The sequence below is a fragment of the Trifolium pratense genome, linkage group LG2, assembly GCF_020283565.1.
Source record: "Trifolium pratense cultivar HEN17-A07 linkage group LG2, ARS_RC_1.1, whole genome shotgun sequence".
In the NCBI taxonomy this organism is placed as follows: domain Eukaryota; kingdom Viridiplantae; phylum Streptophyta; class Magnoliopsida; order Fabales; family Fabaceae; genus Trifolium; species Trifolium pratense.
The window spans coordinates 51,611,745-51,628,611 of NC_060060.1; the positions used below are offsets into that span (position 1 = coordinate 51,611,745).

Below are 16,867 nucleotides of genomic sequence, written 5' to 3' on the forward strand. Positions count from 1 at the left end.
GCAACTTTTGCTGTTCTTCTCTTTCAAAGTAAACAACTTTGCTTCCACCGCTAATATTCCTTTCCGGCCATCCCTCGTCACCATCCGGTCTCCTCTGATCATGAAACAACAACCCTTAGACTCTTCTAATTCTCCTATACAAAACTCATCCTTTTGTTTCTCAGATCTATTATATTGATTTTTGTCACCGCCACTTTACAGACGTTTCTTCATGCATATATACCACAACTTGTCCATTTCTTCTGATTGAAACCATGAAATCAACTTGTCCATTTCTTCTGTTTTTCACTCAAAAATCATGAAATCTTTATACACATAAATCAAGCTCGTGCTTTTAATGTCAAACCGCCACATACAGCGTGACATGGAGGTTTGTAGCAGTGAGGATGCGTGGTTGCATTTTTCTGTGCTAGATCTAAAAAATTTGAGCAGGACTCAGGTGAAATCTAAACATGATTTATTCAATTGTGTCTTATATGATCATCATGTTTCAACTTTTTTCTTATGTAAACAAAATACTTGAATAAGTTTGTAACTTTTTTATTCTGTTTTCGATTTTGATTTTCAAGACACATTTATATTTTTTTCTTCTCTTCAAAATATGAAAAAGATTCCCTTATTTCTAGTATATATAAACAAAATCTCTTTTGTAGATGTTCTGCTTTATATATATGAGGTTATTTGGTTTTGAGTGGTGGGTAATATTTTGAGAGTCACCATATTAAAGGGGTTGTTGCTGAAATACAGAAGGACAAAAGCACACCTTTAGTGCAGAAGGTCTCAATATATATTATTTGTTCTAATTTTGATGGTGCTTCATTGGATATATAGTTTGCTTCTTTGTGATCATCATCCGAGTCATATAAATACTTGCAATGAAACATTATTCAGCCTTCTAATCCTTCTGTATTGCTACATCTGGATATATCAACAATTCAGTAGAGAGCAACATCAACCTAATTCAATAATTCATATATTGGCCTCTTTTTATTTTATTTTGATAATAATTGATACAATTTTATCAATTGTATTCTAAACTCTGCTTCAATGATGTTCATTATCTAGATGAAAGATATGAATTACAGCAGTGTTCAACAATTATAGACCAAACACCATTACAGGGTGATGATTCCCTAACACCACCAATTCAAAAATCACAATCAACAAAAAAACCCAGAAAAGGTTTCTTTATCAAAATCTAAAAAGATACAAAAATTGGATGGAGGTGATCAAAACTGCAAAGAAAGCAAAATATGAACAAACAAAAATATTAAACTTTTTCTTATTGGATACAAATAGAGAGAAAGTATGATAAAAAGAAATAAGATAGTCAAATATATTAGATATAACATTCACTTTATCAACTTGTGTCATACATGTTATCACACAGTTGTTGTTCTATGTTGCTGGATTTTTGTTGCACCATCTGTGTTGATGCACCTCCTTTTCTGTGTTGTTGGGTTGCCTGCTGCTCTGTTTTTTTTTTTTTTTTTTGCTTGAAATTGAATCTTTTGGGTGTATAGTCTTTCATTGCTTGGCAGCGCTTTTGCTTCCAATCCTTTGTATTTGTTTTGGAATTGCGGTGCTTTTTGTGTGGCTTACTGTATAGGTGTTTTCCTTTTTGGCTCTTTATAAGTCTTTTGTAGCAGGCTGAACTTGTTGTTTTTTCTCCAACTTAGGCATGTCTTCTGCTTTAATATGTGTAGTAATATATAGATTATTTTCTGTTGAAAACATAATATTGTTGAAGATGATAGTATATTGTTGAAGATGATATATTATAATTATTGTTTTATATTTGTGGGTATTCATTCACCGTTGTTATTGTTGCCTATTTTCTCAGGTCTCATGTATTGGTGTTGAAGACAAACTATGTAGAGAGAGATGCTAAGAAATTGGATGAATACATCAATTTCCAATTTTGCTAGTGAATATATAGTAAGAGAGCAAAAAATTACCTCATGGATTTAGTATCTTTGTAGAGGAGGACAACACTTTTAAAAAAGTTTCCTTTTTTTTTATACTCAGTGTACCTGCAAAATGATAGTCAATTTTAGAGCATGAAGTATAATATGTGAAAAGTGAAAACAATAGCATAGCATGAAATACAATTTATGAAAACAAAATCTCAAATATGATTGGCATAAGAAGAAAAGGAGATTTGATAATATTGCAGAAGATATGAAAACAAATTCTCAATATGAATGGCATAAAAGAGGAAGGTTTTAACAAAATACACCTCAAGATTTGTTTGCTCGTTTCCATCTAAGGGTATTTATACACAAAAAATATTCATTTTTTAATCTACTGATTCAGGACAGCAACCTGTATTAGTAAAGATCTGAAAAGCAACCAGATAATAATCTGAAAAGTACTTAAGATAGCTGGTAAAAATCAGGTTTAGAATGGGACAGAATACGAAACCAGCAGGAACAATTCGGTTTAGAAAGGGGCAGAAACGCAAACCACCAAAAATTGGGTATCAACAGTGAAAAGGGTAGTTGCTCTCTTTGTGAAGAGTATAGATTATTTGTTTAAATGCACTATTAATATCCAATTTTAATAAACTAACAAAAATAATTTCTTTTTAGATTTATAATTTGTAAAAAAGTGACTCATAAAATGCAGAATTACAAAATTAACTTTAGATTTATCTTACAATTTTTTCTATATGTCATGTTTTTAAATTTTTTTTTTATTAAATTATACTTTTAAATTCGACACCCTTGCCGTCTTCAGCTCTCTTAGTTTCAGTGAGTCAAATCATTGTGGACTGGATCTCTATTTATAGGCAAAAATATGGGTTGTTAAAACTACACTGTTTAAACATTGATTTAAAAATCATCGGGCACGCAGAAACTTTTGTTTTATGCCTTTTTATTTATCTTCCTAAAAGAGTGTCTATTTGATTAACAACATATTGTGCACATATCAATTATAAATTTATAAGGGTAAATAGGCTTTTACCCCCTGCAAAATAGGCGAATTTTGCGTTACCCTCCTGCAATTTTATTTTTTTTACATTACCCCCTGCAATTTGAAGATTTCTTGCCTTTAGCCCCCGGTTGCACAACAAGCGGGTGACATGGACAAAATCTTGACATGACACGTACACGTGGTATTTATCTAATTTTTATTTATTTTTAATTCACATCAATTGTACAAGTGGAATTTACCTATTTTTTTTTTAAAAAAATCAAGATAATCATATATATATTTTATTTTAAATAAAAGCAAATTAATTGTCAAAAAAAAAAAAAAAACTGCAGAAACGTTCATCTCTTCTCTCAAATCACCATAACCTTTCTTCATCTACTTCTTGAAACTCTTCACCGTCATTTTGAAACCCTTAGCCGAAACTGACAGAAACATTCATCTCCTCTCAAATAATCGTGAATTAAAACTCTTCACCATCATCTTGAAATCCTTTACCGGCAATTGAATATCTTCTCTCGGATTGCCTTCGTTTTTGTCATTCACAGAAGCAGCCCAGAAAATTAAATTCATCAAAACCAAACCTTCATAGGTAAACCCAGATATGGGGTTGATTTTGGAAATTTTTCTTTTAATTATGCCCTGAAAATTGTGTGAGGTTTGTGGAGATGATGAAAGTTTAGAGGTTGGGGTTGGCGTTCATTATCATGGTGATAGTTTTGATGATGGTTTTAACTTAACTCAGATTACTATTTTTTTAGTAAAAAAAAAAAGAACTAAACAAATTATATATTCGGAAAAAAAAACTAAACAAATTATTTATATTATGAGGCATTAATTTGTTTTTAAAAACAATGGTAAGTTCCACGTGTACAATTGACGGCAATTAAAAATAAACAAAAAATAAATAAATATCACTTGTACGTGCCACGTCAAGATTCTATCCATGTCATCTGCTTGTTGTGCAATCAAGGGATAAATGCAAAGAATCTTCAAATTGTAGGGGGTAATGTCAAAAAAAATATTTGCAGGGGTAATGCAAAATTCGCCTATTTTGCAGGGGGTAATGCAAAATTCGCCTATTTACCCAATTTATAATTACATTAATAGAATCATGCACAGTTGGGATGACCTTGAGCGACTTAGTTATGGTTGATTCTATCGACCAACTCCTTATAGGTTACATCTCCATTGATATCTTCCAAAATGTTCATCAAATGATAGGAGAAAGACTGATCCTCGATGTCGAAGGGTGCTTCAAAGAACTAAGCGGAAGTCATGATCACTAAAGGCATACATGCCAACAAAAAATAAATCACAAACAATTTGATCATTTTAAAGAAATACTACTTACCAATCTCTTTTCATAATAATTTTTTTGCTAGCGAAATCTTTAATAACAGGCAAACCTGAAAAATAAGAAAAATGAGTAGTTCTGACAAAGGAAAAAAGGAGATGAAAGCAATCGAGAAGATGTTGTGAATTTGCAAAGCAAAATCTTTACCCTTAATAGATGTTTCGCATTAATGTCTTTTGTTTTCTTATGAAAAGGTTAAAACACTTGTTTAAATATAGTTTTGGCTCCAAGTTTTATAACTGATTGATTTTTGTTAACCTCACATATCTATTATAAATTTATAATTACATTAAAACAATCATACATGGGTAGAGTGTAGTAGTTTAATTTTTCGAATGAAACGACATTTGATCTCCGTGACCCGCAAACGACAATAACAACATATCCCCTCTTGCAATTTTCTTACAAATTCGGTGAGTTGATGCATTATAAGTTCTTTTTTATCATGATGATCAGACATTACCTTAACATTGTCACCACTAAACGCATACTTCTCTAGCAACATGTTTTTTAGTTTTTCAGCCTTCGGTAGAGGGTTTTTCAGATAATCACGGCCAGAATATTTCATTCCTACTAATATGACTCTCTTGCATTTCCTTTGTGCCATTTGCAGAGGAGAGAAAAAGAGAGGAAATGAAATATTTGGTAGCCGGAGAGAAAAGGAGAAAGCGCGGCAGCGGATATAAGGATTGCGTTTATTTATTTTTTACAAAGGTTTTTTTATGTGCTAAATAGAGTTTATATTTTTATTTTTAATGGACCTTTATACTATGTTAGTTAATGAATAAAATAATAGTATATAGTATATACTATAAACAAATGATATTGCATTATTGCTAAACAAAACTATATGAAAATATCAAATATTTAATTTATTTCAAAAAAGTTAAAACAGTTTAATTTACACTATTTTTTATATAATTATTTATACTATTATTTATATATATAATTATATGAAAAAAAATATTTATTAAAAGGTATCTTACAAAAAAAAAAATTATTTTATCCCAAATCTCACCAAATTTCCTTTTGATCCTTATTATTATTTTTTATCAACCATTGTATGAAAAATTAGGATGGTCTCTCCACCTCAGATTATAAGTGTTAAAGTATGGATTATTCTTAGATTTACTAACAAATGATCTGAACATTAGACAAATGACCAATCACCCTACCCACATCATAAATTGTTTTAGTAGTCGAAATTGCATTAACTTTAAAACTATTTAACTAAGGAGTTCAGATCCACTCCATTATCTTATGCTCATTTTCCTCCAGTTTTTCCACCGATGGATGACACGTGGCAATTAAATTTTTCGATGGATGAGATTAAAAACACTAACTTATGAAAATCACAGAGAAACAACAACAACCCTTGTTTCTCAGTCTTCTTTGCTTCATCGTCTGGCCTTCTTGCCGTCATGACTCATGACCATCCATATCCCACTCCAGCCAGAACAATTTCTCTCCGTCTGTCCTATTCCGTTACGGTGGCGTTTGATTTATTTCAAGGTTTCACCTTTGTAACCGCCGTCACAAACCAACCCGCATAAACATAATTTTACTGTTGCAGCTCTTCCAAACAAGAAGAACAGAAACTAATGAAAGACGAACAGCTAGTTTTTACTAACATTCAAAACTTAAAATTCCATAAACTTCTACTTACTTAATCTTAAAATTTCATTTTTCTCCATTTTAATTACAGTCCCAAATTGAATCCTAAAATTGATTATAACACAACCAAACAACAACTTCAATCAACCAATCTTCAATGACAATCTTAAATTTTAATCAAACAATCTTCAAACTGAAAAAGATGGGCAGATGGCAGCACATAGAAGACACCACGACGGCGAGATGGCCACAGAGGTGAAAATGGCGGCGAACTGTGCTGTAACGAATATAGACAGAATGATGGCGGCGAGATGTCTATGACTGACGGAGAGGTGATTGCGGCCGAGCGTGATGGGCGGAAAAGGGAGGGATGTCCAGTGGAGGAAGCGGAAGAGTGGTAGTGTAGAGGAGAAAGAAGACAAAACATTGTTATAGAGTGTTTTTTTTCTATTAATTAAACAATTACTTATTTTAATCTAGACCATTGGATTTTTATTTTGCCACATGTCATCCATCGATGGAAAAACTGGAGGAAAAGGAGCATAAAATAATGGAGTGGATCTGAACTCTTAACTAAGTTTGCCTGCATGACCACTTCTAACAAGAAAGAGTGAAACAAGTGGTGCACGGTGCACCACTTGTCAATATCTCGATAACGAAAATAAATTTTATAAAATCCACCGTTGGATTGAAACTTTATATCATATAGATCATTCATATAAATTTTTAGAAAAATTGAACATCATTTAATGTGTTATTGAGACCAACCAAAATTAACGGTATTCTACCTATTAATTCTCTAGATCCATTTATTATTAGATGTCTCTTAACAATAAACTAGTGTTCAAATCTAAGTTGATGTTGATCAATCAAAGAAATAAACATATATCATGAAAGCAAAATGATTAACCATAACAGATTTTTGTGAAATGTGTGAAAAATAATTTTTTTAAAAAAATCTTCCCACTATTTTTGGACTGTAGAGAGTATAGAAAACCCAAATAAGCAAGTCCAGAATCAAGATCCAGATCTAATAAAAATTCAAAAAATCTATTTCTAATTTTCTTAACCAAAAAAAAAAAAAATTCAAAAAATCGAGTTTCTCTCTCCATCCCAAGAGTCAATAGTGCGTCCCCTCTCTATTCATTCAAAATCCGTTTCAATTTCTCTTCTTCCCCCCAACGGCTACTTCAAACTTCCCCTCTCTCTCTCTCTCTCTCTTCTTACCTCTCCCATTTCTTTCTCTCTCTTCACCGGAAAAAATGAAGCATTTCATGCTTCCAAGAAACGCAACCGCAAGAGACGCCGCAGAGCTTCCATCTTCATCAAGTCCTAGCAGCTCCGCCAAATCTAGACCCACTCGTAAACACAGCCAAACCAAAGAAAACTCAGATCCAAATTGCACCGTCACTTCTTCCCCTTCCCATGTCAAATTGAAAAGTCCATTACCACCAAGACCTCCATCTTCCAATCCTCTCAAACGCAAGCTCGCTCTTGATACTCTCGCCGCCGATAATTCACTCCCGGCAACTTCCGATTCCGGTGTCAAGGTATTTCCAACTGCTTTTTTAGGGTTTCAGATCTTGTTCAATTTTTGTTCCGTTTCTAATTTTGTATATATCTGTGTATGTGTGCGTTGTTTAGGTTATTGTGAGGATGAGACCGTTGCGCAACGATAAGGACGAAGGAGATCCTATTGTTCAGAAGATCTCCGGTGATTCTTTAACCATTAATGGCCACAGTTTTACCTTTGATTCTGTTGCTGATGTTGATTCTACTCAGGTATGGTTTCTATTTTTGTTTCTGATGAAACTGATTCAGAATTAGTACTTCATTTTCAGTGTGTTTAATTAGTGCATTTTATGATCTCGTTTTTCAGCTTGATATTTTTGAACATGTTGGGGTTCCTCTGGTTGAGAATTGTTTGGCTGGTTTCAATAGTTCCGTCTTTGCTTATGGACAGGTTTCTTTTTTCTTACTATACTTTCTTATTTTGCCGCATTTCTGTTATAATGCTAGATTTGATGCTATATATGCTTTTATTTTTGAAATTGTTAGACGGGGAGTGGGAAGACTTTTACAATGTGGGGTCCGGCCAATTCTTTGTCTGAAGAAAATGTAGCAAAGGAGCAACAAGGACTAACACCGCGAGTTTTTGAGCGACTATTTGCACGTATAAATGAAGTGAGCATTCAATTTTGTTCATTATAAAAATTATTTGAAGATTGTTTGCAGTGTTTCGCGTTGTTTACTAAAGTATTTACTGCACAGGAGCAAATTAAGAACTCTGATCAACAGCTCAATTATCAGTGCCACTGCTCTTTTCTCGAGGTTGGTTGATTGACTCCTATTTATTTCAACGTTTCTGACCTTAGGCTTGTAATTTTAGTTTTAGTTTACATAATAACACAAATTGTTGTTGCCAGATATATAATGAGCAAATCACAGATCTGTTTGATCCAAATCAAAAGAACCTTCAGGTAAAATCTAACACTACATGTTTTATTTATTTATTTATTTATTTATTTTCTCATGTTTTATAGATTTTTACTGGAACTAACTTATTCTTTGTCCTTTACCCAGATTAGAGAAGATGTCAAATCAGGTGTTTATGTTGAAAATCTTACAGAGGAGCAGGTGTCTACAATGAAGGATGTTACTCAGCTTTTACTGAAGGTGATTCATCATATATAACATATCATCCCTGACATTGTATTGATGCAAATATTATCACTATTTTTATTTTTATGACATATCTTTGAGTGAGTCTATCAAAATAGTCTTAGCCTGCTGTTATGCAGCAGGTCAACTTTTCATACTCTGAAGACTGAAACCCAAGTAGCTCAGTGGAAAGAATTCATGCTCTTATTGATTACCAAAAAATTGTATAGTTTTGTGTTATTTAGACACAATTAAATGGATCAAATGTTTTTAAACTTAAAGTGTCATTGTGTGGGTCATTTACTCCTTCACTAGTTTTACTACAATCCACACTTCATTCATTGTGCAGGGATTATCAAACAGGAGAATAGGTGCAACCAGTATAAATTCTGAAAGTTCCCGCTCTCACACTGTTTTTACTTGTGTTGTTGAGTCCCGATGCAAGGTGATGATACATTATTCCCTTATGGCACGCAGATTATGTCGATTTATTTAATTTTTGTAACATCAGCAAACTCCCGATATCATATTATAGAGGAATTCTGTTAAGGAAATATATTCATTCCATGTTTTTTTTAATCTTGGTAACTGTTTTTTGAAGAACTTGTATTTGGGAGTTCTTAATGCCTATAGTTGAGCTTTAAATCTGGAAGGGGGTTTAAAGTAAATTCATATTCGCAGAGTGCAGCAGACGGTGTGAGCAGATTAAAAACAAGTAGAATCAATCTTGTTGATCTGGCTGGGTCAGAACGACAAAAATCAACAGGTGCTGCCGGAGAGCGTTTGAAGGAGGCTGGCAATATTAATAGATCACTCTCACAGCTTGGGTATGGTTTAGCATACATGTGTATTACATTTAGAGATATAGATAATACACAAAATGATTTGGTGATGTGAATTGAACTCATACAATTTTCTAGAAAAAGGCGAAGTGAGTGAAGCTTTAGCCAAAAACACATTGAAAGCATAAGTAACATTTTTTCAATCTTCAATGGAAATTTATTAACTGCAACGAGACCCAGAAATAAGCCTAATAATAACAGATCATCCTGAAATAGAAGCTAGAATAAATGTTAATAAGGACAGTTGAAAGCTGATTGTTACAATTTCTTAATTTCATTTGCAGTTTGAAACTAAAATAAATACGAATGGATTTTGTTTTGTTTTTTGTCAAGTAGCCTAGTGGCTAGAATTCCACCCTTAAGGTGGATAAGTGGGATGACCGGGGTTCGAACCCTGGTCCCCTGCATATGCAATGTCCTTGCCAACTGAGCTAAGCTCACGGGACAATACGATTGGATTTTAAAATAGGAAAATGTGGAGAAGTGGCCAAACTATATTATGGCAGAGTTGTGGGTGATTTTTTTTGGAATCAATGATTTCTATTGGAGGTAGTTCTAACTGAGGTTAAATTGAACTGTAGGAATTTGATAAACATTCTTGCTGAGGTCTCTCAAACAGGAAAGCAGCGGCACATACCATACAGAGATTCCAGGTTGACATTTTTGTTGCAGGAGTCTCTTGGAGGAAATGCTAAATTAGCAATGGTTTGTGCTATATCACCGGCACAAAGGTAGTATGTAAACCACCAGCCATTTGAAATGTCCTCCCTAGTAATCCTTTTGTATTATGATTTTTTACATGACTTGGTATTGCAGTTGTAGGAGTGAGACCTTCAGTACATTGAGATTCGCACAACGTGCCAAAGCCATCAAGAACAAGGCAGTTGTTAATGAAGTTATGCAGGATAATGTGAACCACTTGCGCCAAGTGATACGACAACTCAGGGTATATTCTATTCCAATATTCTCGGTCATGTTTTTTATTTTATTTTGACAGCTATTCTCAGTCATGTTTTTGATTTAGCCATTTTATGAAAATTGAAATTCAATTGAATAACTCATCAGTGTAAGATATGAACAGGATGAACTGCATCGAATTAAAGAAAATGGTTACAATCCAATGGACCCAAGTGGAGGTCATTCAGCAGCTTGGGTTCGAAAAAGCTTGAACATATTACAGTCTAGCCTCAATAGACCGCCACCATTATGCCGTGTCGATGAAGATGGTGATGAGGAGATGGAGATTGACGAGGAAGAGGTTGAAGACCAGGATCAAGTAAATTTTGCATCAGAAAATGGCAACAAAATGGACACTGATGATCAAGATTTTGCCCAACCGTGTGAGGAGAAAAATAATGTCTCTGCTGGCACTAAATTTCTAAATGAAGAATCATCCTGTCCTGTGGGTGAACCTGACAGTGGAGATTTCTCCGGTTTTTCAGCCTCAGACCCGTCCGGTGATTCACCCAGTGCCACAGTGAACTGTGTCTCACCCGGTGGCCTTAGCATAGTTAAGTGTGAAATATCCCCAATCCTGAAATCCCCAACTCCTAGTGTTTCTCCTAGAATCAGCACCAGCAGGAAAAGTCTAAGGACATCATCGGGGGTATCTCCTTCTGAGAATGATGTTCACGTTGAACGTGAATTGGGCATAAAGACTAGCAATCTGAAAAGCTCATCCACTGCCTTTTCTAGTCAGACAGGTCCAAGTTTCCTTACAAAAACTGAAAATTTAGCTGCAAGCATTCGCCATGGTCTTGAAATTATAGATAGTCATCGTAGTGCAGCTTTGAGGCAGTCATCATATAGGTTTTCATTACGACCAAGAGAATCCAGACAAACGTTCCCAGTTGACAAAGTTGATGTGGGCGTGCAGACGTTTCTTGATGACAATGTTGAAGAAGATTCTATTTTGTTCACCTGTAGTAATTGTAAAAACAGAACACAACTTGATGTCAATGAGACTGACAATAGCTCAAACCTACAGTTGGTACCTGTTGATGATAGCTCAAACCTACAGCTGGTACCTGTTGATTGCTTCGGGTCTGCTGATAAGCCAAGCAAGCAAGTTCTCAAAGTAAGTTCGAGTGCCAGTGGATTTTTCAGTATAACTTATTCTTTATATATTAATTAGAATTTCTTGCACTTGCGTTGTAGGCAGTAGAGAAGGTCTTGGCAGGATCAATAAGGAGAGAAATGGCACTAGAGGAATTTTGTGCAAAGCAGAATTCTGAAATAATGCAGCTTAATCGCTTGGTAGATTCCCTTTCTCTACCAACAACCATCTTATTGTTTTCTTTCTATGTCATGATTTGTGACTGTTTTCCCATGCTCTTTGTAGGTACAACAATACAAGAATGCGATGGAATGCAATGCCGTAATTGCAAAGACAAGGGATGAAAAAATTCTTCGCCTTGAGAGCCTTATGGATGGTGTCTTACCTACCGTGGAGTTTATGGATGAAGAGCTGGTAGCTCTTACCCATGAACACAAGGTAGAAATATGTTCTTTTAAGTTTTGCCATTATTACTTGATCAACGCTTATCATGTAATTATTATGAACAGGTTTTAAAGGAGAAATACGAGAACCATCCAGAAGTATTGAAGATGGATATAGAGTTAAAAAGATTACAAGATGAACTACAAGAGTATCAAAATTTCTACAAATTGGGAGAGAGGGAAGTATTGATGGAAGAGATACAAAGTTTAAGAAGCCAACTTCAATTTTATATTGATTCTTCATCCACAGCAAGGAAGCAGTATCCATTACTGCAATTGACTGGTTCATCTGAACCCAATTTGGCAGCAACAACTCTCACTGCCATTCCAGAGTCAACAGAGGAGAGGAACGACACAAATGAAATTCAAGCATCAATCAAAGACAGTTTTGAAGTAAAACTTGAACAAGAAAGAATTAAATGGACTGAGGCAGAAAGCAGGTGGATATCTCTTTCTGAAGAACTGAGAGCCGATCTTGAAGCTAACAGGTCGTTAGCTGAAAAGAGGAAACACGAATTAGATGCTGAGAGGGAGTGTACTAAGGAACTTCAGGAAGCCATGCATACGGCTATAGAAGGACATGCACGGCTTTTAGAACAGTATGCAGATTTGGAAGAGCAGCACGTCCAGTTGCTTGCAAGGCATAGAAGGATCCAAGAAGGAATTGAGGATGTCAAGAAAGCGGCTTCCAGAGCTGGGGTAAGAGGTGCAGAGTCGAAGTTTATAAATGCCCTTGCTGCAGAAATTTCAGCATTAAAAGCAGAAAGGGAAAAAGAAAGGCGAATCTTAAGGAACGAAAATAGAGGGCTCCAAGCCCAATTGAAGGATACCGCAGAAGCAGTGCAAGCTGCAGGTGAACTGCTTTTCCGGCTTAAAGAAGCCGAAGAATCTGTCGTTAATGCACAGGTAAGTAAGGAATCAATTTAACTCCCATTTTGTGTTATGAACCAAGTGGCATAAATTCGTCAAAATAAATTTTGTGGCTCCTTAAATTCATATAATTTCACTAATATCTAATGCTTTCCCTGTATTGGCACCTTCAACCTTCCTACTTTTCATATACTTCTCCAGTGTTATCTTATTCGAAAATGTCTGTTTGTTTCTTTGATCCCCAGTGGTGATTTTTGAACATATTAACATCGCTTGCCTTGTTATTTATATTGATGGTGACTTTTATTTAAAGAGCTGAGTCATTTTATTTGAGATTGACTTTTACATGTCATTTGCAGAAACGGGCTATGGATGCAGAGCAGGAAGCCGCAAAGGCCTACAAACAAATTGATAGGTTGAAGAAGACACATGAGAAGGAGATTGTCTCACTTAATGAGCTTGTTGCAGAAGCACGTTTGCAGAAGGAATCGGTACCACCAGTTTATGATGTTGTCATGCCCAATTATGATGACGACTCAAAGGAGCCACCCTATGTTAGTGATCAGTTTGAGCCTTTTAATAATAATATTGCAGAAGATGTCGAGCTTGCAAAATTGGCAGAACCATCCTGGTTCTCTAGTCATGACAGATGCAACATATAAATCATCATTCTGTGTCATTTTGTATTAGCTTGTTGATATGATTTGAAGAAATGATTGTATTCTTTCGTTCTTACCCTTTGTGAGGGCATAAATGAGTCTGTATCACCCCCCATACCCTATATATCTAGTTTTTTACTGCAAAGCCGAATATAAATTGGCAGATTGTCATTATAAAGTGCAAGTCTTGTATGTTGTATGTCTTTGAAGAATCAAGAACCTCAGTTGTGTAATAGCTATTGACATTGATGCAAGTCTTGTATGTCTTTTTGTCACCCATTTTTCCTGTTCTTGATTACATTTTGATAAGTTGGTATCATGATAAACTTTTGGTACTCAAACTTAGGCATGGCAAGTGTTACGGTGGACTTTTGCAGTAATATGAAAAATCCCAGTGGAAATACCATTTAAAGTTATGACAACAGAAAAAAATGTTGTTGATGTGTAACCTAATAAGAGAAGAAAGATTATATAATTTCCACTGGTGTATTAAATAATTAGTAACAGTCGGGGCAGGCTTGAGTGGTGTATTAAATGTAAAAATAATTAGTATCTACTATAAATATAAGAAATAAAGATGATACCAAAAAACCGATTTTGCCCTTTAGGCACTTTTTTTTCGTTTTTTTTGCTTCTTCATTTAAGGGCAATTTTGGAATATTTGGCCTAAAGTTCTCTAATTCATTCTACCCCCACCTTTTTGCATATTGACTTATTTGACCTTCACATATTACACTAACCAATTTTTGGTGCAAAGGCAAGACATTGACCTTTAATGGTATTTCACAAAATTTCTTCACATTGCCCAATCAAAATTTGAACTACTCTCTTCTATGTTGTCACTTCTTTAACATCTATCACTCCAATTCCAACATAACACTCTATCTCCCTCCACTTCTTACACCGAAAAAAAGCAAAAAGAGTGTGGGAGATCAAAGTTCAACATCATCCTATCAAATAAGATTCTTTATGACAAAATTTATAGTTCAACCTAAAGTATTCAATGTCTATCCACTTCAACTTAACTACTACACTTTTATCAAACTACTACTAATCCATTATAACTTTCATGAATATTCATATATGAATGACTAAAAATTACATACCCATTATAAAATTGTTGAGAAAATATAGTTTATATTAATATTCCTGTATTAATGTATTTAGCCATTTATATAATTGAAAATATAGTAAATATTTTTGTATATTTTCAACCACATAAAGTATATATTATATTTAATATTGAAGAGCTAATATTAGTGTCAACAAAAAGATTCATCAGTCAATCTTTTACAATATGAGATGTCAAGTCAGTTCCAAATATAAGTCTCAAGTTCGATTCTCCCTTGTGCCAATTTTTGTTAGCTAAATCAATACAGAGCAAAAAAACTCTGGCTTTAAAATGGGCCCCCGCAAATGGGCACAAGGGGGATTCACCCCTTAAATTAATCGGTCCTATGGCCGGATACCAAGTTTTCAAATAATACAAAAGATAACAAGTCAGTTCAAAATCATCTTATTGGCTTCAAGAACTAAGCATCTTATCACCTAAGATTCTCCAAATATATGTTACTCTACTACAACTTTAAAGCTATCAAGCACATAATAAAGATGAACTTACTTTTACTATCTTCAAAATCATATTATTATCCAACGTGTAACCAATTGTGTACTACAACTTTATGAAACTATTACTAAATTATTAGGCCTCCGTCCCAAATTATAAGAGAAATAACTCATTTCTTTGTCCCAGATTGTAACAGAAAATTACCCAAATTATTTTTTATATATAATTCTTTATGCTTATTCTCATAAAATTTTTTGCAAATTTCATTTAGATTTTATCTATTTCCACTTTTATCGATAAATAACATTTTCACTATATATTTATTGTCAAATATACAAATACATTACTTTTTTTTACTAAATATCCACGGTAATATATTACTTCAATTTCAATAATCATTACTTATTTAATCTACAAATACATTCCTATTTATTATCAATATTTCATTCTGATGTAGGTCGGAAACCTCTCTCATCTCTTTCCATCCATCCGTAAGAAGAGGATGGATTTCATCTTTGTTGTATGTAACAAGATGATGTTCAAATCGATAATCAATTATTTTCCATTCTCCAGGAAGTTCATGTCCAAATTCACGAATGAAATTTGGATCCACCTCTCTAAATTTCTAATTCAATTTTCAACAATCAGTGAATAAATTAGTTTCAACATATATGAAAGGATTGTCTTTCAACATTATCAAATAATCAAATCAGAATTTCATACAAAAAACCAGAAATTTCTTTTTACCTAATTTGTCAAGAACATAGTTTTAAAGCTCCCAAGAGGTGTAATATCGATTAAATCGCTATAGTATGTCTCCATGAATGTTTGCAAGAGTACAAGGCCAAATGTAATATTTGTTGAGTAATGTTATCCACCAAACTATGTTTATGTAAATATCAATATATGTTATATTTATATTTTGTTTGACATAAAAAACATCAATAAAAGTACAACAAAATATTAGATTACATTAGGGAAAATTTTATCCTATCCAATCCAACTATCATTCTTTACCATGACAAGGTCACAATAATTGATACTCCCTCCGTTCAAATTTTATTGACACAGTTGACAGTTGTGCATTCTAAACACATATTGATTTGACCTTATTTTAAAACTAAAAAACAAAAATAAATATTACCATATAACATGTTTAGTTTGTGTAGGTGAATATTTTCATAATTTCAAATTTTTAGTATTCTTACTATTATAAAGTTAAAAATATTTATTGTCAAAGTTATTCATCGACACTCTGTTTCAAATTATACAACAACTTTCGGCTACAAACAATGAATATATTTTTTAAATTTTTTTAAATAATTAAATCAACTTTACATAACTCATACATCAAATTGCCCTAACTAACTTTTTATTATCTTCCGGAACGCAAATAATATTTCCATTAATAACTTTTAAAAAATGAAATAACCTTCCTTTATTCGATACTATAAAATACGAATGTAATTGTTATGCACCGACTGTATAAAATATTAATACACTCTAAAAATATACCAACTATATTTTCCGCCAAGTGACCCCACCTTATTAGACGATTGTGTACAACTATTTTACACCGGCAATGTATATAAGTTAAATTGAATTTTTTTTGGTTTAGGGCATATTCTCATCTTCAAATAAGGCTTTTTACTGTTGTATTTGATAAAAGTTTTTTCGGTCCAATTATAAGATTCATTTGGCCCAGTACAATATACCACACTTCCATCATTAGCAATCACTTACCCCTAAAAGCAGCTGCAACTCAATCAGGTCAGGTTTTTTTCCCCTTCTTCCTTAATACGACTTTTTTTTTATATTGTTAAACATAATGTTAAACTTCAAATTAGGTTTAGTATTGATTAAT

The 16,867-nt window shown here is 33.5% G+C and overlaps 1 protein-coding gene and 2 long non-coding RNA genes across 3 annotated transcripts; 2 read left to right on the forward strand and 1 right to left on the reverse strand.

Moving 5' to 3' along the window:
- On the forward strand, nt 1–2,101 carry LOC123903710. Its single transcript, XR_006808160.1, has 2 exons — nt 1–439; nt 1,844–2,101. It is a non-coding gene; the product is annotated as an uncharacterized LOC123903710 (long non-coding RNA).
- Nucleotides 1,255–2,100, reverse strand: LOC123903709. The gene is made up of 2 exons (XR_006808159.1): nt 1,959–2,100; nt 1,255–1,688 (listed from the first exon to the last, which is right to left on the reverse strand). It is a non-coding gene; the product is annotated as an uncharacterized LOC123903709 (long non-coding RNA).
- A 4,720-nt stretch (nt 2,102–6,821) lies between the features above and the next one.
- Nucleotides 6,822–13,711, forward strand: LOC123908275 (kinesin-like protein KIN-12A). Its single transcript, XM_045958863.1, has 16 exons — nt 6,822–7,455; nt 7,550–7,687; nt 7,785–7,868; nt 7,964–8,089; nt 8,177–8,236; nt 8,332–8,385; nt 8,489–8,581; nt 8,916–9,011; nt 9,248–9,393; nt 9,990–10,139; nt 10,225–10,354; nt 10,490–11,485; nt 11,566–11,664; nt 11,750–11,902; nt 11,974–12,813; nt 13,137–13,711. Exons 1-16 carry the CDS (start codon nt 7,168–7,170, stop codon nt 13,437–13,439), a joined length of 3,756 nt encoding a protein of 1,251 aa, XP_045814819.1. The 5' UTR covers nt 6,822–7,167; the 3' UTR covers nt 13,440–13,711.
- The last annotated feature ends 3,156 nt before the right edge of the window (nt 13,712–16,867 follow it).